Raw genomic sequence first — 25,201 nt, 5'->3', positions numbered from 1 at the left:
ACTGCCTGATGGTGAAGCGTAATTCCTCTCTAGAGAATGTGTTTTCACTGCTCCAGAGTCCAATGGTGGTGAGCTTTACACCACTCCAGCCGACGCTTGGCATTGCGCATGGTGATCTTCGGCTTGTGTGCTGCTGATCGGCCATGGAAACTCATTTCACAAAGCTCCCGATGAACAGTTCTTGTGCTGAAGTTGCTTCCAGAGGCAGTTTGAACTCAGTAGTGAGTGTTGCAACCGAGGACAGATGATTTTTACACGCTTCAGCACTTGGCGGTCCTGTTCTGTGTTTGTGTGGTCTACCATTTCACGGCTGAGCCGTTGTTGCTCCTAGACTTTCCACTTCACATTAACAGTCCTTACAGTTGACCGGGGCAGCTCTAGCAGGGCAGATATTTGACGAACTGACTTGTTGGATAGGTGGCATCCTATGATGACGCCGCCACGTTGAAAGTCACTGAGCTCTTCAGTAAGGCCATTCTACTGCCAATGTTTGTCTATGGAGATTTCATGGCTGTGTGCTCGATTTTATACACCTGTCAGCAACGGGTGTGGCTGAAATAGCCAAATCCACAAATTTGAAGGGGTGTCCTATACTTTTGTATATGTAGTTTATTCTTTCAAAATAATATGTATTTATTTTAAGACACATTGATGCCATAAGTCAATTATGTCACCTGTAAATGATTTTAGAGGGAAGGATAAGGAGGATTTAAATAATTTCACTGTCCAGATCCGTCTAAACTTTTAGATATCCAGACATAATGGGTCCCCCTGACTACCTCCGGAGATGGTAAGGAAGATCTGATCACAATGCGTATTTAAATCATCTACAGTAAACCTGTCTAAAAATGTGGGCACAATCAGGATGTGGACAAGATCAAGGAAATAGACGTATGTTAGAACCAGGTATAAACAGGACTAAGAATTTAGTTATTCTTGCATACATTTTCGAGTTGGTGACCCCAGCTGGAATCGAACCCACGTTCCTGGCTTAAAGGTAGCCTGTACTCAAGTAGGTACACAAACGCAACACAATACAGAGACCCACAGGTTAAAACAAGTGTATAAAGTCAGGTCTGTGGAGTCAGCATGTTTTTTTAGGATTATTGGCCGGAAGTGACAATGTGTTTGCAGTTACCTGTTTTTTTTAATGTAGTCTGTTCCTGCTGTGCATGGCCTTGGGGAGGTACTGTGTGAGGTGCATTAGACAGGAAAGGGGTGGACGAAACAGAGTTAGGACAGTTTCAGGTCAGCATTTATTTGGATATTAAAAGGCAGCAGATGTCAACATAATGACCGCCAGCCTGCACTTTTTCTTTAGGAGCCCAAGTTTACCAGCCATGTGGCAAAGACAGGAGTCAGCTTTCCTCTATCGGATTTTATCATCCTCTCTTTCAAGCTCTCACTTGCCACGTATCTTCATTTTTGCCTTTTAATTACACAAAACCTACAGTAACAAGCAATACTGGCATGTGGTATACAAACAGAGTTCAGTAGAGAGAGAAACCAGAGTTTTTAAAAAGTTTATTTTTCATAATTTGAGTCAATATTTACTTTATCTTTTTTTGCTATGAAAATTGTGTAACTGAATAATGATTTTGGATGCTGAATAGACAACGGAACATTGGACAGTAATAAATCAATCAGTCTTATCGTTGTAATATTTCCAATCATTGTAATATAGCATCACTCTCCTGCAGGTCATTGCTGTACAAATAGGTTTGCTCTCCTGCCCATAACAGCATCACCAGCACATTGATAAGACGGTTACATGCTTAATAGCTCGAAGACCTATAATTATGGTCTCTGCTGCTTCGTCCTTCTAAATCTACATCTGGAGGGGAAAACAACTCTTCTTTCATTATTGACAAAACACTTGAGGCGTAAGTAAAGATACTGCCTTTAGAGCTTTGATGAGCTAGTCACTACCACTATCATCAGGGGAATCAGAAGGTGGGGAGGGGTACTGGAAGCGGACTGGATCATAGAGTTCATGCCCATAGTTATAGTGGTAGCCATAGTAGGGATAGGGATGGGCCACTTTCTTGTTGCTGGCTGCAGGGGGTGGTGCGTCCTCAACTGGTTCCTCCTCAACGGGAGGAGGGGGTGGGCCAGCCTTGCCATGGAAGGGTCTAGGTGGGTGGTCTATCAGGCAGTCTGGGTCCCAGTAGGGATTGCAGTCATACTCCATGCCCTTGTAGGTGTGGATGGGGGCCGGAGGGGGAGATGACTTTTTTGGGGCGGGGGGTGGTAGTTGTGGGGCAGATTTTTTAAGCATTGGTGGTGGAGGAGGGAGCTTGTGGAGGTTGCAGGAGGGGTGGTAGCGGGGGTCGCACAGTACGGGCAATGCCCCGGTGGGGAGGTAGACAATATGGGGCTTGCAGAGGGGGTCCTTGGCATTGCACAGGTACATGACGTCAGCCTGGGAGATGGCAGGAGCAGGAGGGGGTTGAGAGGTGCTTTTTATTGGGGGAGGGGGTAGGGCTTTGCATTTTTTGTCCGTGGCCGGGTCGCACTTCTTGACGGTGGGCACTCCCAATTTGTTCTGGAAGTGTGAGGCGTTGGGGCCATATACATGCTCCAGCTGCCTCATCTGCTGGTACAGCAGCCTGATCCGGTCAATCTCATACAGCTGAGAGGTACAAGACAGATTGAAATAAAGACAAGATACAGATTTTTTTAATCATACAGAGAGAGAGATGGAATAATTTGAGAAAACAAATAATGCCTAATTTATTGTTAGTGGTGGTTAGTGGTTCATTAGTTAGTAGTCAGTGCTTCATTAGTTAATGCATAGCATGAGTGTTATTGATTGTTTTTCTTTCCTCTCTCACCCCCTCTGTGTGTCCAATGCTATTGTAGTAGCGGTAGTAAGCCTGGAAGTCGGGGTTGCCTCTGTACCACCTGGGTTCCACATTGCGCTTTGGTCGTGAGTGAGTCAGGAAGCCATGAGCCTTGTCCGAATCAATACTCACATCACTAACAGGGCTCATCTCTGTGGGGAGAGGTGGATCAGTGGAGAGGGAGAGCAAAGCCACAGAGGGAGAAAGACAGGCCAACTACCATTTATAACTACCATAGATATGTTGCTTTCAGTATCAAACAAAAGTAAAGCATTGGTACTACACATAATTTTATCAAGAAGCTCGAAAGCAAAAACTTTAAATGTTATCCCCCCTAAACATTCAGTTACCTTCCTGCTTGATAGTATTCAGCAGAGACTTTGCTTCCAGCCAAACTGCAGAGGATACACATGCCACAGAATCATCAGTCAGTTATCATCCAATTCCACATTGAATATTTACTTAGGACAATCATTTCAATAACTTTCATTTTACCAAACTCATGTAGCCTAAAATAACGTTATCCCACCTGGTAGCAACGTCAGACAGCATATTGCCCCCACCAGCCACAATGGAGAAATCATCTTGACCACCTGCAAACCAGCCACTGCATTTTATCACTTGCATTGTACATCTTGCTTCAATTGTTTTGTTTTTCAGTGAGTATTGACATACATGATTTAATTAAATCTACTGTACATACTGAGATGCATGTATTTACATGTGACCTGTAACAGTTTCAAACTAAAGCTAAAAATCTAAATGTCACATTGTTTTAATTCCCAAGTGGCAAAGTAGCATTATGACATTTTATATTTTTAGTTTAACTTGGGAACTGTTCAAGATCTGATCTTCACATATAAATACTTTCATCTATGTATGTTCTAAGAATAGCCAATCCCCAAATGTAATTAAACCATGCATACCAAATACCAGATGACAACGCAAATAAATACATTCAAACAGCAGTAGGCTATAACATGTCCTGTGAACGATCAGCATATATTTTGTTATCCTCGGTATTAAACAGCATGAAAATATATAAAAGGAGAGATGAGATGCAATTTCTGTGTAAAATGATGCTTCTTCCTGCAGTTTAGAAAATATCCTGATTATTGTGAATAATATTACTTAAATTTTCAGATCATATGTGCTAAAGAAGATACCCCGTACTGACCTGTGCATGGGCTGCTGTCTTTCCTGTACCGGTGAGGGTAGTTGTGATAAATATAGGTCTCCATGTCAATCAGTCTGACGTGTGAGTGCCTGTCCAATAGAATCACAAAACCATTGAAACAATAATATTGTCTCCTCCTTCCTTTAAAACACTATTTTAATACAGAGCCTCTGGCGCCAATTAAGAATAAAAAGTCCTGGACGTAAGCAGCAAAGTCATAAAAAGTCCTGACTTCAAATGGAAACTCACAGTAAGTCTGGGAGGAAACATTACCTGCTGAGTAGAAATAGCAGGGTATCCCTGGGGAAAATATTGCCATGTTAGGAAAAAACCTTACAGCCTTTTCATCAGCGCAAAACTAGAATTTCTAAAAGTGGACCCAAGCAATCTAGGCCTACAATAGCATGAAGCCAATAATGTGTAGAAAATAACACTAATATATAAATAAATGTGTGGTATGCAACTGAGCATTATATACAAGCCTGTGTGCAGTGTGTTGAAATCAGAGGAACTGTCCCCGACCAAGCCGTTAACAAATTTCCCCCCAAATTATATATTTTTGTAGTTGTCCTGAACCCACTGCACGCAAGTCGTCCTTAAATTCTCATCTATGCTTCAGAACCAAAAAGTTGGTTGTTGACCCGAGCAGTCATCAATTGGCGCGCAAAATGGTCGCTCATATCCAGATTAGTGACCAGAAAGTACTTGTTTCAGTTCCTCCAGTTTTGCCTTGCAAAAACAAGGTAGGTCTACGTTTATCACCCATATACAATACAGTTTAGCAATGTACTACGGACGCATCTTTGCCAGAACAATAAATTACCTGGCGATTGAGAATTGTCCTATTCCAGATATGCCTCGTTTGGGTGTCTACTGGCGATATGTCTAAAGATAAGCAGTTTTAACATCGTACTGTCTTCAATAGTATGGGATGAAGATGTAACATTCTGGCGAATTTATTACGATATTTCCCTTAAGTGATGGTGCGGCGCAGACAAAACATGATTTCCATCCGATCCTGCAACCGCCACTACACTTAAGCCATATGATTTTGCTTGCTCTGGACTCGATGAGTGACATATCCCTAGTTGAAATTGGCTGCTAAAGTGAATTACTTTAAGCTCCAAATGCAGGTGTAAAACGCAGTTTATTTCTGTAGCCTATATTGCGTTTTGAAAATGCATCACCGTTTATGGCTGTAATGACAAGCTACATTTGCGCAGCGATTGTGCGCGCATGATTTTCTAATCACTGCTTTTTTGGGGTTGCGGGCCCAAAAGTTTGAAAACCACAGGATACATCACTGGCAACAAATTGAGTTGGGTTGGTAAGGCTATAGTAATAGTAGGCTACACTATTTCTTAATTTTCTATTTTGATTGGAATCGTGTTGGTCAATGTTCAGTGCAGCATTTATTCCAGTTCCAAATAGTTTAGTCAAGATTGTGCGGCTTTCCCCTCCTTCAACTGCTCAGCGAGTCTGACTGCGCTTTGGGGAAGAAAAATAATTGTGCGTGCCCTTTGTTTTAACACATACCTCCTGCAGCCGAATGTTGTATTTGAATTTGAGGAAATAAGCGCTTTTATGCGACAGGTGTATAATTTCGATTAGATTAATTTGAACGAACACCTGGCTGGGTGGAGAATTTACAGTGAGACGACGCTGTCCTATTGTGGTAAAATAAACAGTGGTCCATACATAAATTCCCCTCGGGTTATGGACCCAAGTCAAGTCTCACCTGGGCTATAAATCAACTCAGGTTTACGGAATAGTTTTACATTTCCCTGCATAGCGGATTTTAATATGCCTATATTGCGTGTTCACACGTCCACAGAAGTATGACAAAAACATGCATGCTTGTATTCAATGTAGTTACAGGCGAGACCGAAAGCATAAATTACTGTCTACACAGCAAGACTGATCCTAAAACAAACCAGATGTCAGGAGCCTTTACAGCTCTTCTTTCCACATGTACATAAACAAAATGATTTTAGTCAGAGGGACAGTGACCCACATACAGTAAGTAGCCTGCTGTATCAAATAACCCTGTGGCACAAGTCATGATGTATTAGGAAATTAAGCTTTTGATAGTTTTGAAAATCAATAGGAATAGTTAAGACAAAATGTGTAACAAGCCACAAATCAAGTTAAGCCATGAATTTATTAACACTGACATCAATAATGTACAAGCATTTGAGAGCGCATTGAAAGTATTGTCCATTAATTCCCCTATAGCGAAGTATATTAAAGTTGTCTAATATTAAAGTTAACACAGAAGCTCAAAATGTCAACTCCAGGCATTGATTTAACTGAAGAGCTAAAGACCTACTCCAATGACCATTGTATATGCAATACAAAAGAGGTTGAGTCAAACAGATTTCATATGAAATAATTGTATTTACAGAGTTTTATTTGAGAGCAGCCATCTAACATTTAAAAAAAGCACTTAATAGCCAAGTAAGCAAAATCCCACAGTTAACATTTAACCATCGCAAAACAAAGCCAAGAACCACCATGCATGTTTGCATTTAATTATTTGTTGTGACGGTGTAGATGGGGACACACTTAGGGGTCCCATCACAGTCAACAGCCCATTAAGCATCTCATCACAGGCAGAGCCCTTGACCGGGTTTGGGCGAAAAAGGCCTGTGGCTGGTGAAGGGAACACAGCATCAGTCCTCGAGTGCCGAAACGCTTCTGGTTTTCATCCTCTCCTCCTAATCAGGGACTAATTCAGACCAGGGACACCAGTTGAGTAAAATTAATACCAGAAAGTGTTCAGGCCCTCTAGGACCGGAATCGAACCGCCCTGCTTTAGACGAAGGTTATGCGGGTACGGGCCTGGTTGACTTGCCACACGTTGAGCTCTTCATACTCCTCTAGGGCCTCCTGGAACTGGGCAGGGGTGAAGCCACGGGAAACACACCGCTGTTCAGCCTCTGCCATGCGCACCAGGCCCCCGGACCCACCCCGGCCCTTCACACCCTCCGTGGCCAGCTCACGCAGCAGGGAGAAGATCACGTCCGCTGGCCGATGGGCTCTGGAAAACAACGGGATCAAAAAAGGTTGAGGGTTCAAAATTGTGGAACTTCCTCAGGGTTGGGGTCAAACCCACAAATTAGGGCCTACCGACGGGTCTGTTTAGAAACGGAATGCCTATTTGACAGGAACAAATCAATGTCCAAATAAACGGACAGAAAATTGCCCCAACCTGTGCTTCAAATGCATTTGGCCATATAGCTCTGCTGCTTCTGAAACATACAGCACAACATACTTACATCAACTCCTTTGAATCCCTCGAGGTAGACGAGCACAGTAGTATGTGACAACACATTTGAATTCAACAGGGACGTGTGGTGAAGCACTTATTTCTATAGGGTTTAAGGTCTTCTCCAGTAAACACACTGTCATGTGAACTAAAGGCAGTAAAAACCCTGGAATTTAACCACCTTCTGGTATAGCTACTGAATACCCATTACATTTGAGGGCTTCCCCCTACTCTGCTATAACCCAATCCTCACCCAAAAGGCATCCACTAAGAGATCTTATTAATGCGTAACAGTGTCATCGGGGACTGCCTTGTTGGCAGTTTCCCACAGAGGAGAGGAGCTGACCTGGTGGTGCTGGACTTGTCAGCCTGCAGGGAGTCCTTGGACATTTCCATGAGCCTCATCGCCTCGTTCACATCCTCTTTCTCCACAACATCCACCAGCCGCAAACGGGCCTGTGAGAGGGGGGGCTCGTGAGACCACAGACCAGGTAGCTATATAGGCTACAGCACAGAACACACACACCAAAAAGAAATGCAATAATCAACTGTTAGTCTTTTAGACATCGTAGGTCGCGCTGTGCCGGCACTGTCAGACCGAGACAAGTGCAATGCCCTCTTGAATGGCTGGCAATTGCCCAAGTCTCCGCCTCTCAACACCAGCTAGTCCCTCCCAATGGATGAGGCTTGACAGTCAATCAACACAATATGATTTGTTAAAACAGTGATGGTGGCTGTACAGGCCATGGTTGTATTGTAGAAGGCTCTCAGGTAACAAGCGACGACTGGTTCTGGTCACAGTCAGTTTTGCTTGGGTTTGCACAGCTGCTCCTACAAACAGGCTAACTGCCCACCCTGCAAAGCTGACTAGAACCAAACAAGAAAACAGACAGATTAACACATTAACTACACCCAGGCTTGACTACAATATTAATTCAGCACAAACTCCATAAAGGGCATAGAAGTAGTTTGACAGAATTTCACCAACTGTTTAAATAAGTTGTGTTAGCGCTTTTTGCCTATGTTGTTGACGTATTTTACAGTAATGGTTTTACATCAATATCGACTGCAGTGGAAAAATGCTTGCCCAGTCTTCCCAATCGTTTTACCCTTTTCTGAATTTTATCACTAAGTGGAGACAGACCAGCGTACCCCTGAAGACCAAGCTGTAGTCTACCACACCTCTCATTAGCACCACCAGTTGAGAGTTCTCCCTAAGTCTTCCCCATGCTCTATATGAACTTGTCCATCCCTTTTGTGCGATTATTCAGATGAAGGCCGAAACAAACCTTTTAACCATGCTTAAATAAAACAATGCATTTCTAATGGTGACCAAAGGTTGCACCTTTTCAATAAGTACAGGGTCACCCAGTGGAGTCGCAGGCTTGCGCTCGTGGTCACCCAGACGTAGCACAGTGCAGTCGGGGTGTCGGGAAGTGCTGGTTTTGCAGTAGGGCAGGTGAGTCAGCTACCTGCACAAACAGCACTTTTGACTCCCAGGAGCTACGAGACCACAGAGTGAGAAGCATCACATTCCTCCAGTCTTAATGGACAGGAAGCAGTCATTCAAAAGAGCAGTCAGTGCAGGCATGAGCGTAGGTAGACACAAAACCTAGTGCCCAGCGTGTGAAAGAAGTGCTCATACTGCAGGTAGGCTGGGCATCACCACTACCTGCACTATAAGCACTTTAGCACAAACTGGGCTGTAGTAGACGGTCCAACCACCCACTCTTACGCTGCTCCACATCCTAAATATGCTCCCAGTCAGGGTAGGAGCCTGTACTCAGGGAAAGTCTCACCAGGGCGGTGGAGAGGCGGAGGATGGACAGGAGTGTACGGGCGGAGGTGAAGGTGCAGTCCTTGCTGACACGCGCCTCCTTCCTCATCTCCACGTAGGCCGCCGTGATGTAATCAGCCAGCGACTCGGGTATGACGGGCTGTCGCCTCTTACACAGGGAGATGTAACGTCTGGAGGGAGCACACAATTAGTCACATAAGCTAAAACATGCATGTGAGGAATTTCTAGTCAATGATTTCTAAATAGTTGGTTATTTTACCTCCAGCCCCACAAAGAGCAATACGTCAACCAGGCTGTTACCACTGACCTCATGAGCTTCATATCGATGGGGGTGAAGTGAGTGGGTGGCTGGCGGCAGTGCTGGTGAACATAGGTGATGTGCTGGGCCAGGCGGAGATCGGCCTCCGCGTCAGGCTTGTCCTGGATGAGCCACAGCAGGTCGAAACGGGAGAGCAGGGCGGCTGGCAGCTGGATGTTCTGCTCTATGGTTTTTCGCGGGTTGTAGCGGCCATAGGCAGGGTTGGCGGCTGCCAGGATGGAGCAGCGGGCGTTGAGGGAGGTCATGATGCCCGCCTGACCAGGGAAGGGAATGAGTCAGTCACCCATATTCTCTTTAGGTTTGAATGGCGGGAACCCGGTTAGAGATTTACAGCACAAAACTACTCCCTTTTACCAGGATAAATAACAGAAACCGGTCAATTATAATAAATTATTTGAACAGCATGGTGTGAAATGGAACTGTTAATAATATGCAATGTCTAAATCTGGCTTCTCTACAGCCTCTGCATGATAAATCAATGCTCAGTATGGAGCGCATATCACCATAGTAAACAGGTAGGCCTACACTTGCTGCAGCATAGCCTATGCTACAGTAATATAAAGACAGATTTAAAGTTTCATTTACCCATCTCCACCTGGCTTTCGGGGTTCACCATTTTTTTTCTTTTTCTAAAGACTACACTTTTGCAGCTGCAATTAAAATATATAAAACCCATCACCATCAATATCGTTGCTTAATAAAAGAAAATTAAGTACAAGCGCAAGTACTCGCAATCTCAAACTCTTCAAATTGCATCCAAAAAGATCTTGTTCTAGATGGCAGAGAAAAATTAACACATCATGAAAGTCAGATGTTACAAAAGGAAACTAGTTAATTGAAATATATTCATTACGCCCTAATCTATGGATAATTGAATCTGTCAAACTGATAGGCTTACCTTTTTAAAATATATATATATATATATATAGGAAGAAAGGCTCCAACAAAGCCCTCGTTGTAGTGAAGTCATTAAAACGAAGACGACTGTTGATATGAATTACAACCGCTCCACAGCTGATGTCTGCCTGCTTGCCTTTTTAGTAGACTTTCTCCCACACTCTCGTTATTAATGCGTTAATGGTTGACAAAGTATGTCTCATAACATTTGGTCTCCAGTCTGTAGGCTACATCATTTATGTTGCATTAATTTGATGGAGCACCACATCTCTCCAACAGCACCCTGGGCATGGACAAGCTAAATATTTTGCGCCCCTACCTGTGGCAGCATCAGCACGCACCTAAATAGCCCCCATGCTACTGGGTGAGTGAAGGTATTTTTTTTAGCCAGAATATTGTGGTGTTGTGTGTGGAGATGCATCTAGGTAGGCTATATGCCTTCCATCTGTTTAAGTCTATTCGCTCATTTTTCATGCCTCTGACATATGGTGATAAGTAATGGTTTAACAGCCTACAGTTCTTTCCCCATTTTGTTTTCATTATTGTGATAGTGCATTTGTTGCAAACATGAGCCTTTCGCCCTGGTTGGGATAGTGGTCGCTGTCAGCAGTGCTGAAATATCAGTGCACTGTTGAATTGGTGCCTTTTCCTAGACCATGTTATAAGTATAATAGTAAAGTTAACCAGCATATTGGTGTTGAGAACAATACGGCGGAGGCAGCAGCGGAGTCAGGAGACAAGAAAACAGTCCTTGCCTTAATTGTTAAAGAAAGGTGAGAGGAAATCTTAATTAGGTCTATAATATATAGACCAACTTCAATGTGCCTGGCTTCATAAGTCATCCATATACAGTGCCTTAAGTATTCAGACCCCTTGACTTTTCACATTTTGTTACAGCCCTATTCTAATATATGCCTCAGCAATCTAAAGGTGTGCCAAGCTTGTACCGTCATACCCAAGAAGACCAAAGGTGCTTCAACAAAGCACAGAGTAAAGGATTTGAATACTTTTGTAAATGTAATTATTATTATTTTTAAATAAAATTTGGAAACATTTCTAAAAACCTGTTTTTACTTTCATTATGGGGTATTGTGTGTAGATCGATGAGGGGGAAAATCACATTTAATACATTTTAGAATACTGTAACGTAAAGGGGTCTGTATACTTTCAGAATGTACTGTAGCTAGCTACAGTTATGAGCTTTTATGTTTGTTGTGCGTAATGTGCAGTAGCCTATATCATATAGCGGGCAGTTGAAGTCGGAAGTTACATACAAATTTCTTGTTAACAAACTATCGTTTTGGCAAGTTGGTTAGGACATCTACGTTGTGCTTGACACAAGTAATTTTTCCAACAATTGTTTACAGAGATTATTTCACTATCACAATTCCAGTGGGTCAGAAGTTTACATAGACTAAGTTGACTGTGCCTTTAAACAGCTTAGAAAATTCCAGAAAATTATGACATGGCTTTAGAAGCTTCCGATAGGCTAATTTACATTTGAGTCAATTGGAGGCGTACCCGTGGATGTATTTCAAGGGCTACCTTCAAACTCAGTGCCTCTTCGCGTGACATCATGGGAAAATCAAAAGAAATCAGCCAAGACCGCAGGGCAAAAACAATTGTAGACCTCCACAAGTCTGGTACATCCTTGGGAGCAACTTCCAAACCCCTGAAGGTACCACGTTCATTTGTATAAACAATAGTACTGAAGTATAAACACCATGGGAGCACGCAGCCATCATACCGCTCAGGAAGGAGATGCGTTCCGTCTCCTACAGATGAAGTAATTTGGTGCAAAAAGTACATATCAGTCCCAGAACAACAGCAAAAGACATTGCTGGAGGAAACAGGTACAAAAGTATCTATATCCATAGTAAAACGTCGACATAACCTGAAAGTCCGCTCAGCAAGGAAGAAGCCACTGATCCAAAACCGCCATATAAAGGCCAGACTACAGTTTGCAACTGCACATGGGGACAAAGATCGTACTTTTCCTCTGAAAATTGTGTTGATATATTGAAGCAACATCTCAAGACATCAGTCAGGAAGTTAAAGCTTGGTTGCAAATGGGTCTTCCAAATGGACAATGACCCCAAGCATACTTCCAAAGTTGTGACAAAATGGCTTATGGACAGCAAAGTCAAGGTATTGGCCATCACAAAGCCCTGACCTCAATCCCACAGAAAATGTGTGGGCAGAACTGAAAAGGTGTGTGTGCGCAAGGAGGCCTACAAACCAGACTCAGTTACACCAGCTCTGTCAGGAGAAATGGGACAAAATTCACCCAACTTATTGTGGGAAGCTACCTGAAACGTTTCACCCAAGTTATCCAATTTAAAGGCAATGCTACCAAATTCTAATTGAGTGTATGTAAACTTCTGACCCACTGGGAATGTGATGAAAGAAATAAACGCTGAAATAAATCATTCTCTCTACTATTATTCTGACATTTCACATTCTTAAAATAAAGTGGTGATCCTAACTGACCTAAGACGGAATTGAATTGGTTCATGCTGATGTAAGTTCTAATCAAATCCAGACATTTATATGCTTTTGAATGACACTTCCGGTTTTGGAGGGAAAGACCGGCGTACTCGAGATGTAACATTTGTAAAATACCGGGATAATAGTCAATCCCAATTCTCATTGAGTAGGGGAAAAGCTCAGTGTTGAGACTGTCATTTTCTATGTTGTCTTCTTGGGGCAGGTTAGTGTTATTCATCATGAATCTTGTTCCGGATGCAACTCTGCAGTGTTCACTAGCTGGTAAAGCTACAAAGTCAAACCTAACCCTAACGCATAACCTTCAATTAGCATTTTTGGTTTTCATGAAATTTTACAATATCGCCAAATTCAACTTCGCAGCTGGCCCATCTAAGGGGAAAATCACTCAGCGTCTCTAGGACAAGCTGGAAGACAAACGCCAACCTGCTGTAGGGGTACAGGTAGAAAATCTTGTCAGTTCTCCTTTGTTAAAACCACCCATGAATATTACACAACTAAAGTGTTAGTTGCCAAACAGATATGGCATTGGTAAGGAGAAAGCTCACCTTGGCAATGGAGATGGTCTGCTGCTCCATCACCTCGTGGATGGCTGTGCGATCGGCATCTGCCATCTTGTCAAACTCGTCGATGCAGCAGACACCCTGGTCGGCCAGCACCAGTGCGCCACCCTCCAGGGTCATCTCCCCGGTGAGGGGGTCACGCATCACCGCTGCCGTCAGCCCAACGCCAGAGGAACCTCGACCCGTTGTATACTGGCCTGGAGGGGGTCAGGGGGAATGGTCATGGCTAGGCCCATGATGTCAGGAGCACAAATACAATCTTTAAATCCTTTATTTACTTGAATACGATTGAGGACCTCCCTTTCCTTACATATTAATCCAACAACTGTGCAAAAGGGTGTAAACCTTTTAGTCAATTTCCAGTAGGCCATTTAGCATGTTGCTTTCACCAGTTGTGTGACCAGTGAAAAATGGAGACATGAAGAAATATTTCAGATAGTTCCAGAAGATTGTACTTACTGCGAGGAGCCAGGCGGTCAATGTATGACAGCAGTTGGGACTTGGCTACTCCTGGGTCTCCCATCAGACAGATGTTTATGTTGCCTGGAAGGAGCCAAACAGGGTCATTAGTAAAACATCCCGAAACTCCAGTTAACTCAAATGAAAGCCAAAGCAGCCATTTTAAATGGACAATGTTACAGGGCAGTGGAAGGGTTTTATTGCACTCACCTCTGATCTTCATTCCCTTGGGGGCCTGCTGCACTCCTCCAACCAGGAGCAGCAGCAGAGCCTTCTTCACATCTTCATGGCCAAAAATCTCAGGAGCAATGGAGCCAGCAAGCTTCTCATAGAAATCTTCCTCTGTAAGTAAGAGAGGAGCGCATGAACCAAACTATTCAGTTACACTCAGTCTATTCACGTCAGAACATCCTCTTGGATAAACAGCATGAGAAAGGTCTGAAAACAACCCACAGTCCCAAAACACTGTTGGCAGATCCAAAAAGACAGGAAACATTTAAGCAACACTGAGAAGCTTCATAATACTGCCAACATTGATCTGTGATCACTGAAAAGATTAAGAACCTGTGATCTGGCGCAGCTCTTCCTCACTCAGCTCTGCTGTGCCCAGCTCATCATCCTCGGTCTTGTTCATTAGAGTGATGCTGTGGGACTCCAGGTACGTCTCTGAAAGCAGACCCTGAGAGGGAGAGAACAAACAAATTACAACTCCAGAGTGGCGCAGCGGTCTAAGGAAATGCAACTCAGTGCAAGAGGAGTCACTACAGTCCCTGGTTCGAATCCAGGCTGTATCATATCCAGCCATGATTGGGAGACCCATAGGGCGGCGCACAATTGGCCCAGCATTGTCCGGGTTTGGCCATCATTGTAAATTATAATTTCTTCTTAACGGACTTAATTAGTTAAATAAAAGGTTTTAAAAAACTACGGCACCTCTAAGCCAGCCAAGTAGCCTGCTGTCCAGGGGACGTAGTTGTACATCTGTAGCCTAAGGGTACAGAAACAACCTCCTGCCCTATGGGCCGTTCTAACTTCAACAAGTCTAACTTTACATCTCAGCCAAGTCACAGGTAGAGTAAATTTCCAGTTTTCCTCCAACTTACAGTATGTAATATTGTTAAACTTTAGGATAATTCTCAAAAAAGGTTTTGTAACGCGTTTGAGTGCACTCACTTGGACAGCCTGTCTGAAGCCAGTGCGCAGCAGAGGGAGGAAGACGCCGGCGATAGCCACGTGGTCTCCGGGCTGGGCCACGCGCGTGTTCTCCCCGCGGGTGTAGATGGTCATGCTCCTGGGGATGTTTCCCACAGGAACCTGGTCACTCTGGAGATGGATGGAGGCACAGGTTAGTTAGGGATTCAAACCAGCACAAAGACTTAGTCTGACTTGTGCTTGTTTATTTGCCTTCAACTTCTCACGCCGGAGAGCTACATGATTTGAATGTGTTGCTGCATTTCAGATTCCTTAGTCAAAGGTCCTTACGTGTTCCTGTATGCGCAGTTCCTGAAACTTGACGAACTTTGAGCCTCGGGTCTGCAGGTAGAGGCGGCCGCCTGACTTGTTGGTGACACACTCTTGACTGGGACACATGATGAGGGGCATGAATGTGGGGGATTGAATCTGATAAGACAGGGAGGGGTCTGGGTTAGCACGAGGAAAGGTACCAAGAGAACTGAAATGTTTCTGTACCAGACAGTGTTTAACTTCATTGGGATAGGGGGCAGCATTGGGAAGTTTGGATTAAAAGCGTGCCCATAGTAAATTGCCTGTTACTCATGCCCAGAAGCTAAGATATGCATATAATGCATACAAAAACCTGAGAGAAATCCAACCAGGAAGTGGGAAATCTGAGGTTTGTAGAAAAAAAAGAAAAAAGCCATTGTCTATCCAATATCCTGTGTCTGTAAGGTCAGATTGCACTTCCTAAGGCTTCCAGTAGATGTCAACCGTCTGTAGAAGTTGTTTCAGGCTTGTATTGTGAAAGGGGATTGAATAAGAGCTGTTTCAACAAGTGGTCAAGCTGAAAGACATTAGTTTAGTCTCGCGCTTGGCCGTGAGCACGACGTTCCCTTCCCTTTCTAATGACAACGGAATTGTACAGTTGGAATATTATTGAAGATTTATGATAACATCCTAAATATTGATTATATACATCATTTGACATGTTTCTACAAACTTTAACTTCTTTGGGACAGGGGGCAGTTTTGAGTAGCTTGGATAAAAAGGTACCCAGAGTAAACTGCCTGCTACTCAGTCCTAAAAGCTAGAATATACATATAATTAGTAGATTTGTATAGAAAACACTCTGAAGTTTCTAAAACTGTTTGAATGATGTCTGTGAGTATAACAGAACTCATATGGCAGGCAAAAACCTGAGAAAATCCAACCAGGAAGTGGGAAATCTGAGGTTTGTAGTTTTTCAACTCTTTGCCTATCCAAGATAGTGTAAATTTGGTCCAATAGCACTTCCTAAGGCTTCCACTAGATGTCAGTCTTTAGAACCTTGTTTGATGCTTCTACTGTGAAGGAATGGGAGCTGATTGAGTCAGGGGTCTTGCATGAGCTGCTCACGTGAGAGTTAGCTGCGCTCCATCGCATGTCTACAGACAAAGGAATTCTCGGTTGAAACATTATTGAAGATTTATTTTAACAACATCCTAAAGATTGATTCTATACTTCGTTTGACATGTTTCTACGAACGGTAATATGACTTTTCATCTGAAATTTCGCCTGGACTTGCCCGCGCCTCGTGAGTTAGGATTGTGTACTAAACGCGAACAAAAAGGAGGTATTTGGACATAAATGATGGACTTTATCGAACAAATCAAACATTTGTGGAACTGGGATTCCTGGAAGTGCATTCTGATGAAGATCAAAGGTAAGTGAATATTTATAATGCTATATCTGACTTCTGTTGACTCCACAACATGGCAGATATCTGTATTGCTTGTTTTGTTGTCTGAGCGCTGTACTCAGATTATTGCATGGTGTGCTTTTTCGGTAAAGCTTTTTTGAAATCTGACACAGCGGTTGCATTAAGGAGAAGTGGATCTAAAATGCTATGCATAACACTTGTATCTTTTAGCAATGTTTATTATGAGTATTTCTGTAAATTGATGTGGCTCTCTGCAAAATCACCGGATGTTTTGGAACTACTGAACATAACGCGCCAATGTAAACAGATTTTTGGATATAAATATGAACTTTATCAAACAAAACATACATGTATTGTGTAACATGAAGTCCTATGAGTGTCATCTGATGAAGATCAAAGGTTAGTGATTAATTCTCTCTATTTCTGCTTTTTGTGACTAGGTACCTACCTAACAATCGTTTGGTGTGCTTTCGTCGTAAAGCCTTTTTGACATCGGACACTGTGGCTGGATTTACAACAAGTTTCTTTAAAATGGTGCATAATACTTGTATGTTTGAGGAATTTTAATTATGAGATTTCTGTTTGAATTTGGTGCCCTGCAATTTCACTGGCTGTAGGCGAGGTGGGAGGCTAACATCCCGAACGATCCCAGAGAGGTTAATGCATTTACCCAGCCATGAGATCAAGTCAATTAATTATATAATTCATCTACTTTCCTTGACAAGTTGGTGCAATAAGACGCCAATTGCTTACCGGCTGGTATGTCTCTGCGCCACACTGGTCACAGGTGTAAGTGGCAACTGCCATCATGGGCTTGACCTCAGTGGCACGGGTCACGATGCCCCTAACTGTCACCAACTGGCCAATGCTGTCTGCACGGACATCACGGACCACTTTGGGTTTGGCAGTGCTGGGCGGTTTGAAGTAGAGCTCACTGAGAGAGAGAGCGAGATCAGAGGGAATGCAATAATTGTTATTCTTTGTTGCCCGAATACGCAAATCAGCCATCATGAGATGAATGGGCATGGCATGTATCTAGTAGAACATGCATCCAGTCAAAATAAGAATACTTTTTGATTTACACAACCAGTCAAAAGTTGACACCTACTCATGCAAGGGTTTCTTTATTTTTACTATTTTCTACATTGTAGAATAGTAAAGACATCAAAACTATGAAATAACACATATGGAATCATGTAGTAACCAAAAAAGTATTTATTTTATATTTGAGATTCTTCAAAGTAGTCACCCTTTGCCTTGATGACAGCTTTGCACTTAGCATTCTCTCAACCAGCTTCACATGGAATGCTTTTCCAACAGTCTTGAAGGAGTTTCCAAATATGCTGAGCACTTGTTGGCTGCTTTTCCTTCATTTTGCGGTCCAACTCATACCAAACCATCGCAATTGGGTTGAGGTCAAGTGATTGTGGAGGCCAGGTCACCTGATGCAGCACTCCATCACTCTCCTTCACGGGTCAAATAGTCCTTACACCGCCTGAAGGTGTATTGGGTCATAGTCCTGTTGAAAAAAAAATGACTCCCACTAAGCGCAAACCAGATGGGATGGCGTGTGTCGCTGCAGAATGCTGTGGTAGCCATGCTGGTTAAGCGTGCCTTGAATTCTAAATAAGTTAGACAGTGTCACCAGCAACGCACCTCCACACTTCACTGTGGGAACCACACATGCAGAGATCATTTGTTCACCTACTCGGGAGTCTCACAAACACACAGCGGTTGGAACCAAAAATCCCACATGGACAAATTTCCACAGGTCTAATGTCCAATTGCTTGTGTTTCTTGGCACAAGCAAGTCTTCTTATTGGTGCCCTTTAGTAATGTTTCTTTGCAGCAATTCGACCATGAAGACCTGATTCATGCAGTCTCCTCTGAAAAGTTGATGTTGAGATTTATCTGTTACTTGAAGTCTGAAGCATTTCTTTGGGCTGCAATTTCTGAGCCTGGTAACTAACGAACGTATCCTCTGTAGCAGAGGTAACAGTGGGTCTTCCTTCCCTGTGGCGGTCCCCATGAGAACCAATTTCATTATAGCGCTTGATGGATTTTGCGACAGCAATTCAATCAACTTTTTGACATTTCTTGACATTCTCCGAATTGATCTTCGCTTATTTGAGCTGTTCTTGCCATAATATGGACTTGGTCCTTTACCAAATAGGGCCATCTTCTATATACCACCCCTACCATGTCACAACACAACTGATTTGTTCAAACGCTTTAAGTAAATTCTACAAATTAACAAGGCACACCTGTTAATTGAAATGCGTCCCAGGTGACTACCTCATGAAGCTGGTTGAGAGAATGCCAAGCGTGTACAAAACTGTCATCAAGGCAACGGGTGGCTACTTTGAAGAATTGCAAATATTTTCATTTGTTTAACACTTTTTTGGATAATACATGATTCCATGTGTTATTTCATAGTTGATGTCTTCATCACTATAATTATAAAAACGCACAAAAATGGCACAAATAAAGAAAAACCCCTGAATGAGTAGGTGTCCAAACTTGACTAGTACTATATACCAGTTTTCACTTTTCTAAGTAATTCATCCAGGTCCATGTCCAGTTCCAACTCGGAGACAACAGCAAACATGCTAGCTAAGTGAACTCACAATCTCCTCATGAGCTCTGCTGGATACTGGTTGCGAGGATCCCTTGTGTCTGCGGTGTCATGACCTCTCTGTTCCATCATCAGCCTATGCTCAATGTACACATCCAGGGAATCCTTGGCCACCACCTGGGTGAAAGAAGAGATGGGTATCGGGGCAGTTAAGTCTCAGACTCAATGTTTTACAGGTTATTTCATCCTTAAAACTAACAATTAGCAACTGCCTGATCAGAATCAATATCCAAGTCAAGCAGGACAGATGTCTTAAATGAGCACGTTTGTATTAATGCAGCTAAAAAATACCTCTCTCTCACGGTACTCTGGCAGCAGCTCGTAGACGGCATCAGCGAACAGGCCCATGTAGCGTTTGGCGTTCTCACAGATGCTCTCCACCAACTCTGGGTCCTCCTCGGCCACATCGTCCAGGTCCACTTGCAAAGCCACCTGCTCCCTGTGGGACAGGGCAACCTACAGAAAACAGGACTGCTATCAGAGACAGTAGAATATTTTGATTTGTGGCCTAGCACAGATGTTGCACAGCCCTTTCTGCAAACAACGACAACAGTTCTTGCCCATCAGTCATTGGTCAAAGGGTCACTGCCACCACCTCTCTTATTTATTGCAGAGTAGAATGAACAAGTTTCAGCTTTCAGGTTCTCTTCTTCAAAATAATGCAATGTATTACTGTGCCTTTTGACTCAACCATTCAGTGGGTTGGCAGGGGAGGAAGATGTTGGCCTTCAGGCTCGCCCCGACACATACTTTGATAATTTGTTTTTCACTTTGAGTACTTTCTCCATAATACTTTACCCACCACATGGTTTAAAACCATTTATCATATTATATCATAGACTTTAATTTACAAATGACAAAGGACTGGCGTGACAAATAACAGAAAAAACAGGATCATGAAAGTCAGTGCCACTCACAAGCTGAGCTCCATATTTGAAGACCTTCTTTCCATTGTCATCCTCACTGTAAAACTCTTGAAGGAACTTCTTGCATTTCTCTGCGGGAAAGAGAGAACAGTGTATTTAACATTGTACATTGAATGCTATGAATATTACAGGTAGAGTATAGCCTGGGTCTGAACTGGGGAACTTGTGTCAAACTGGGTGAACAATCTAATTTAGTTCACCATCCACAATTAATTGTTTTCAGTGTCAATACAATTCAGGTAATGAGATGTATACATTTGTGTGGGGTTTAACGGTAGAAAATAGCCATCATTGGAGTCCAGGGCCTACATACTGCAAGCTGTGTTGTCCACTGATGAGCCACTTTAACAACGCATCCCACATGATGAGTCATTGAAGTACTGTCCCTTTAACTCGGACGTGGGAGTCATATGTTTTCCAAATTTGTGGATGTGTTCAAACCTTTACAACAATGTAACCAATGATTTAACGTTACAGGTTAGGTTAGCAGTGAACTCCAACAACAAAAACGGTGTGTTCGTTTTTGGGAAAATAACCCCCGCCTCAAAATGTGAAACATTCTGTATATTAGACACGTCAAAACAAAACCAATCTCTAGCTACACAATATGCATATTTCACTTACTTTCTTAGTAGAGCCCAAAATTAAACATTCGGAATGTTTTTGTAAACAAAGCAGCACATGGCTTTGAGCCTGGTCACTCAGAGAAATCCTCCGCTATACCATCACTCATAAAATAGTCCCAATTTAACTGATGGTTTGAGTTGGTTATTGCTTCAAAACATAACTTCGTTTCAATACCAGTGTATTGACGCGCTATGGTCGAATTCACCGTTACGTTAGCCTGGACTTTAGACCAGCAGTAGCTAGCAACCGACAAACATCATAACGCCCATACTTGCAGCTGCCTGTAACAAAGAACAGCCCACTCCCGCGGATGAGAAGACACTGTCAAGCCATTCCACTCCACTATCAAATTGCGCAAATGAAATGTACCAAAATTATTAACACTTCTTTGATTGAATCACTTTCGTAGTATTGGTGAGTTATCGTTCACTATGAGTGCAACCCATAGCATTGTCTTTCTACGCCCCTAGACCATGTGCTCCTCCCGCGTAATTCTTTGTCCTCTTGAGTTCCATCCGGGTTACTGAGAATTGAAGCTAGTTAAAAAATATATACGTTTAGTTTGGTAACATGCAAGCCACCCTGTAGCAATCCCTAACCGGCATCATTGTCCAAAATTTTAACTACCTAAACAACTTCACAATTAGCCAGATGGTGTTGTGCACGGGGAGACAGCCAGTGATTACAACCAGTTCTGTACGCGGGAGTTTGGTGAAGAGCCTCGACGCTCAACTTTAAAGTTAACACGCATCTTTTGTTGTAAGGTTTTGGAAGCATAAAAACGTCGACTACCTGTACTAATTAGCAAACCTTTGCTATTTGCGTCCTCGATCACCCGAGTTTAAACGGAAGACGGACGTCACAAACGTGTTGTCACTAAAATACTGTCAACATCGTACATTACGTGTGTATATTGCATTTGTGGAATTGTGATATCAAAGTAGGTGTATTTGTTAATATAACAGCAACGTTACCGCAATTAAGAATCGATTCCCGTTTAAAATGAGTAGGTGTCTATTTTGGCTTCAAGAGCCAGACTTTAAACAGAACATGTAGCGATGGTCCTTAAACGTAACTTTAGGCTCCTTTATTTGGGTAGGGGCGGCCAGGCCTGAACAGTTTACATGTTAGTAAATTGTTAGATATTAACTCAGTTGGCATCTTGGCTGAGCAGACAAAGTCCATAAAGTAACGTTAACCGATTAACGTTAGCTAGTCCACCTCAACTTACCCCAAAAATGTTGGTTGGCAAGTTATTTATCAAGTCATTCTAAAGTCCAATTGCAAGTTCTTACATTAATTGTTGCTCAGACGTAGTTATGAGTGAGCATGCTACTAGCCTCCATTATCAAAATGAACGTGCCTGACGTTAACGCGCTAGCTAACTTCAGCAAGCTTGTTAAAAGAAACATACCTTTCTCAGCCAAGTAATCCTTAGGAGCCATGATTTTCGAATAGTTGAGTAATGTGGTTTGACTTAAACCCAAATATATTAAGTAACTTATCAGTTATTATATATATTTTTTTAACAATGTCTTTTCTTTCTGCACCGGGAGACAACAAATTGGAGGTCCAACTGCAAAAACTGGCGCGAGTCTGTCGTCTGCGTGCTCCAATCAAAACGCGTATTTCTATTACGAAAGGCGTGGCTTCACTGTGGCGCGAAAAGTGCGGCGATGCAGTGGTCACATGATTCAACAAACTAGTATATTACGTCATCGGTGGCGCGAAAAATTTAGATTGCGTTTCATGCTTTCTAGCAATGACCTCAAATTCTGTGCATAAAAAAAGTTAACTGAACAAAAATAAAACGCAACATGCAACAATTTCAAATATTTTACTGAGTTACAGTTCACAGAAGGAAATCAGTCAATTGAAATCAATTCAATGGCCCTAATCTATGGATTTCACATGCCTGTGCAGCCCTTGGTCCCGATCAGAATTACTTTTCCCCACAAAAGGGCTTTATTACAGACAGAAATAATCCTCAGTACACCCCCTCCCTCTCCTCTGACAATCAAACAGACGAAGAAGCCGGATGTGGAGGTCCTGGGATGGCTTGGTTACAGTGGTCTGCGGTTGTGAGGCCGGTTGAATGTACTGCCAAATTCATTCAAACGAAGTCCAGTTCGAGTGTTTTTTGCAGCTTGTTCCAGTCGCTAGCTGCAGCAAACTGAAAAGAGGGGCAACCCAGGGATTTGTGCTTTGGGGACCTTTAACACATTGTGACTGGCAGAACGGGTGGAGGATGAGGGCTGCAGCGGGTATCTCAGATAAGGTGGAGTGAGAGATACGAGTGTTTTATAAATATGCATCAATCAGTGGGTCTTGCGATGGGTATGATGGAACGGAAGTATACTAACATACAATATCCCCATCTTGCATTAAAAGCTCAATTTTCATCTTTTTAAATAAACCACAGAACAATATCCTCAGAAATTGGTTCTTTAATGATACATATTAAATCAGTGCTCATTTAACAGTTGGAAACAACCACAAAGTCATAAACAAGAAAAACACCGTGTCAAACAATTCCTATATGAGCCATGAAGATATTTTTCACATTGCATCTTTGAAACATTCATAATGTTAAGGCACTTGTATTTTATTAATTCAACGTAAAAATGTCTAATAAGAGTTTACAACAAGTGTAACAACATTATGTACTGTTTAACCCTGAAATGCCTGTCTGAGGGATACCAACGTAAGACTATCAGGACTTCTCCTATAAGTGTTGTTCTTGTTACTGTGTTGGGATCCTTTCCCTCACTGAAACAACTCCTCTAAGTAACTGGTGGAGTGACGGGTGGACGGCTGGAGAGAAAAGGAGAAGAAAGAAAGAGAGGTGAGGGAACAAAGGAATAGCAACCATGGTAGACATTATAGGGTCAGTGTACCAACAAGTCAGATCTGAGTGGGCTTGTGTTTTACCAGTGTAAAGGCAGTGTCGTGGTCAGAATCGTCACTCTCGAAGTCCTCAATCTCAGGCTCTTCTTCCTCCACTTCATCATCCTCATCTTCCTCAATCAGACTCAGCCTAATAACACATATTGTATATGGGTATTTCAAACCACAAACTCTTTCAAATGTAACAGAAACCCCCCCATGCAGCCACATCAATTCTCTTTTTATTTTAATATAACTTTGTCAAGTGAAATTGTAAACAAGATTGTATGAACATTACATGATCAGATAAAATCATTTTTGCTTTCTCCCTAAACCCACACACACGCAAACACACTCACGCAAAAACACACAGACACACACTCACATGGTGAGATGTGATTCGAGGTCACAGTGCCCAGAGGGGCTGGCTTGTGCAATAGGCAGCTTGCTCCTTCGCCTGGGTTCCACCTTGCGCTGCAGTGAACTGGACAAGATAAAATGTCAAAACATTTTCAAAAAGGAACCCCTCGCCCCTTCCCTCTTCAGTGATTATAGATCTGAACAAACTGGAACAGGTTTAATAATAAATTAAATTTAATGCACTTTTCATTACATCAATTAATTCAAAGGGGAGACAGGTGGCCTCGAAATTATAGCGTTAGGCCAGTAACCGAGGTCGCTTTTTCGAATACCGGAGCCTACAAGGTGAAAAATCTGTCTCTGTGGCCTTGAGCAAGGAACTTAAGCCTAATTGCTCCAGGGGTGCTGGACAGTGGTGACCCCACTCCCTGCTGGTGTTTCAGGGGGAGTTGGGGTATGCAAGTAACACATTTCCATTACATATGTGTGTGTAACAGGACAAATCTTCCCCCACCCTGCAAATAATTAACTAGTAATTAAAAAAGTGAGATTATATACACTGGTACATACTACTGGTGTTTGGAAATAGGAAGATATTGGATAGGTGTAAGGCATGATGGCTCCACCTTTCCTTCCAGTGGTTTATGGGGAGCTTCCTTCATATTGCCTACACCTATCCAATCTCTTCCCATCTGCAAACACCAGTAGGAACTAAGGTAAGGGTTATGGAGTTTCCCTGCATTTAAAATGGTATTTTGTTACTAGCACTAACTTAGCAGATTGCTGCTACTTTTGGAGAAGGTTTTACTCACAGTGATTGTGATATGTGATTGTTTAGCTACTTTAATTGAATGCACTTATTGTAAGTCACTCTGGATAAGAGCGTCTTTCTAAATGACTCAAATGTAAATGTTTTCAGACAGAGAAAGGGGGCAGGAATTACCAGAAAAGAGAGAAATGAAGGACAAGGTAGGTAAATGAATGTACACTACCGTTCAAATGTTTGGGGTCACAAAAATTTGTCCTTGTTTTTGAAAGAAAAGCTCATTTTTTGTCCATTAAA

At 42.6% G+C, this 25,201-nt stretch overlaps 3 protein-coding genes across 3 annotated transcripts in view; all 3 read right to left on the bottom strand.

Moving 5' to 3' along the window:
* Window positions 1–1,507: 1,507 nt before the first annotated feature.
* LOC129857163 (uncharacterized) lies at window positions 1,508–6,062 on the bottom strand. The gene is made up of 5 exons (XM_055925140.1): window positions 4,021–6,062; window positions 3,373–3,436; window positions 3,194–3,238; window positions 2,835–2,995; window positions 1,508–2,632 (listed from the first exon to the last, which is right to left on the bottom strand). Exons 2-5 carry the CDS (start codon window positions 3,425–3,427, stop codon window positions 1,919–1,921), a joined length of 975 nt encoding a protein of 324 aa, XP_055781115.1. The 5' UTR covers window positions 3,428–3,436; window positions 4,021–6,062; the 3' UTR covers window positions 1,508–1,918.
* Window positions 6,063–6,162: 100 nt separating this feature from the next.
* On the bottom strand, window positions 6,163–22,507 carry mcm7 (minichromosome maintenance complex component 7). The gene is made up of 15 exons (XM_055925132.1): window positions 22,307–22,507; window positions 20,257–20,336; window positions 19,631–19,795; window positions 19,332–19,456; window positions 17,458–17,638; window positions 15,312–15,449; window positions 15,003–15,152; window positions 14,394–14,508; window positions 14,040–14,171; window positions 13,830–13,913; window positions 13,356–13,567; window positions 9,394–9,659; window positions 9,088–9,256; window positions 7,635–7,744; window positions 6,163–7,060 (listed from the first exon to the last, which is right to left on the bottom strand). Exons 1-15 carry the CDS (start codon window positions 22,335–22,337, stop codon window positions 6,835–6,837), a joined length of 2,184 nt encoding a protein of 727 aa, XP_055781107.1. The 5' UTR covers window positions 22,338–22,507; the 3' UTR covers window positions 6,163–6,834.
* Window positions 22,508–23,323: 816 nt separating this feature from the next.
* The window catches only part of LOC129857159 (cohesin subunit SA-2), a 45,063-nt gene continuing 43,185 nt past the window's right edge, over window positions 23,324–25,201 (bottom strand). Inside the window, exons 31-33 of the mRNA XM_055925131.1 lie at window positions 24,164–24,262; window positions 23,824–23,929; window positions 23,324–23,706 (exon numbers count right to left, since the gene is read on the bottom strand). Coding sequence (XP_055781106.1) covers window positions 23,659–23,706; window positions 23,824–23,929; window positions 24,164–24,262 — 253 coding nt within the window. The 3' untranslated portion in view covers window positions 23,324–23,658. The remainder of the gene's footprint in view (window positions 23,707–23,823; window positions 23,930–24,163; window positions 24,263–25,201) is intronic.

The sequence above is a fragment of the Salvelinus fontinalis genome, chromosome 6, assembly GCF_029448725.1.
Source record: "Salvelinus fontinalis isolate EN_2023a chromosome 6, ASM2944872v1, whole genome shotgun sequence".
Taxonomy (NCBI): Eukaryota; Metazoa; Chordata; class Actinopteri; order Salmoniformes; family Salmonidae; genus Salvelinus; species Salvelinus fontinalis.
Note: the sequence above shows the minus strand (reverse complement) of the source record. Positions and strands in the feature narration are given on the sequence as shown.

Bases quoted from the DNA above. Each gene is read 5' to 3' on its own strand.
- LOC129857163 (XM_055925140.1), bottom strand. From the start codon at position 3,427: ATGATTTCTCCATTGTGGCTGGTGGGGGCAATATGCTGTCTGACGTTG. The intron at 2,996-3,193 runs GTAACTGAATGT...CTCTCCCCACAG, and splicing joins GAATACTATCAAGCAGGAAG to AGATGAGCCCTGTTAGTGAT. The intron at 2,633-2,834 runs GTGAGAGAGGAA...TGTACCTCTCAG, and splicing joins GCATTGGACACACAGAGGGG to CTGTATGAGATTGACCGGAT.
- mcm7 (XM_055925132.1), bottom strand. From the start codon at position 22,337: ATGGCTCCTAAGGATTACTTGGCTGAGAAAG. The intron at 20,337-22,306 runs GTATGTTTCTTT...TCTTTCCCGCAG, and splicing joins GGATTACTTGGCTGAGAAAG to AGAAATGCAAGAAGTTCCTT. The intron at 13,568-13,829 runs GTAAGTACAATC...GACCCCCTCCAG, and splicing joins TGACCGCCTGGCTCCTCGCA to GCCAGTATACAACGGGTCGA.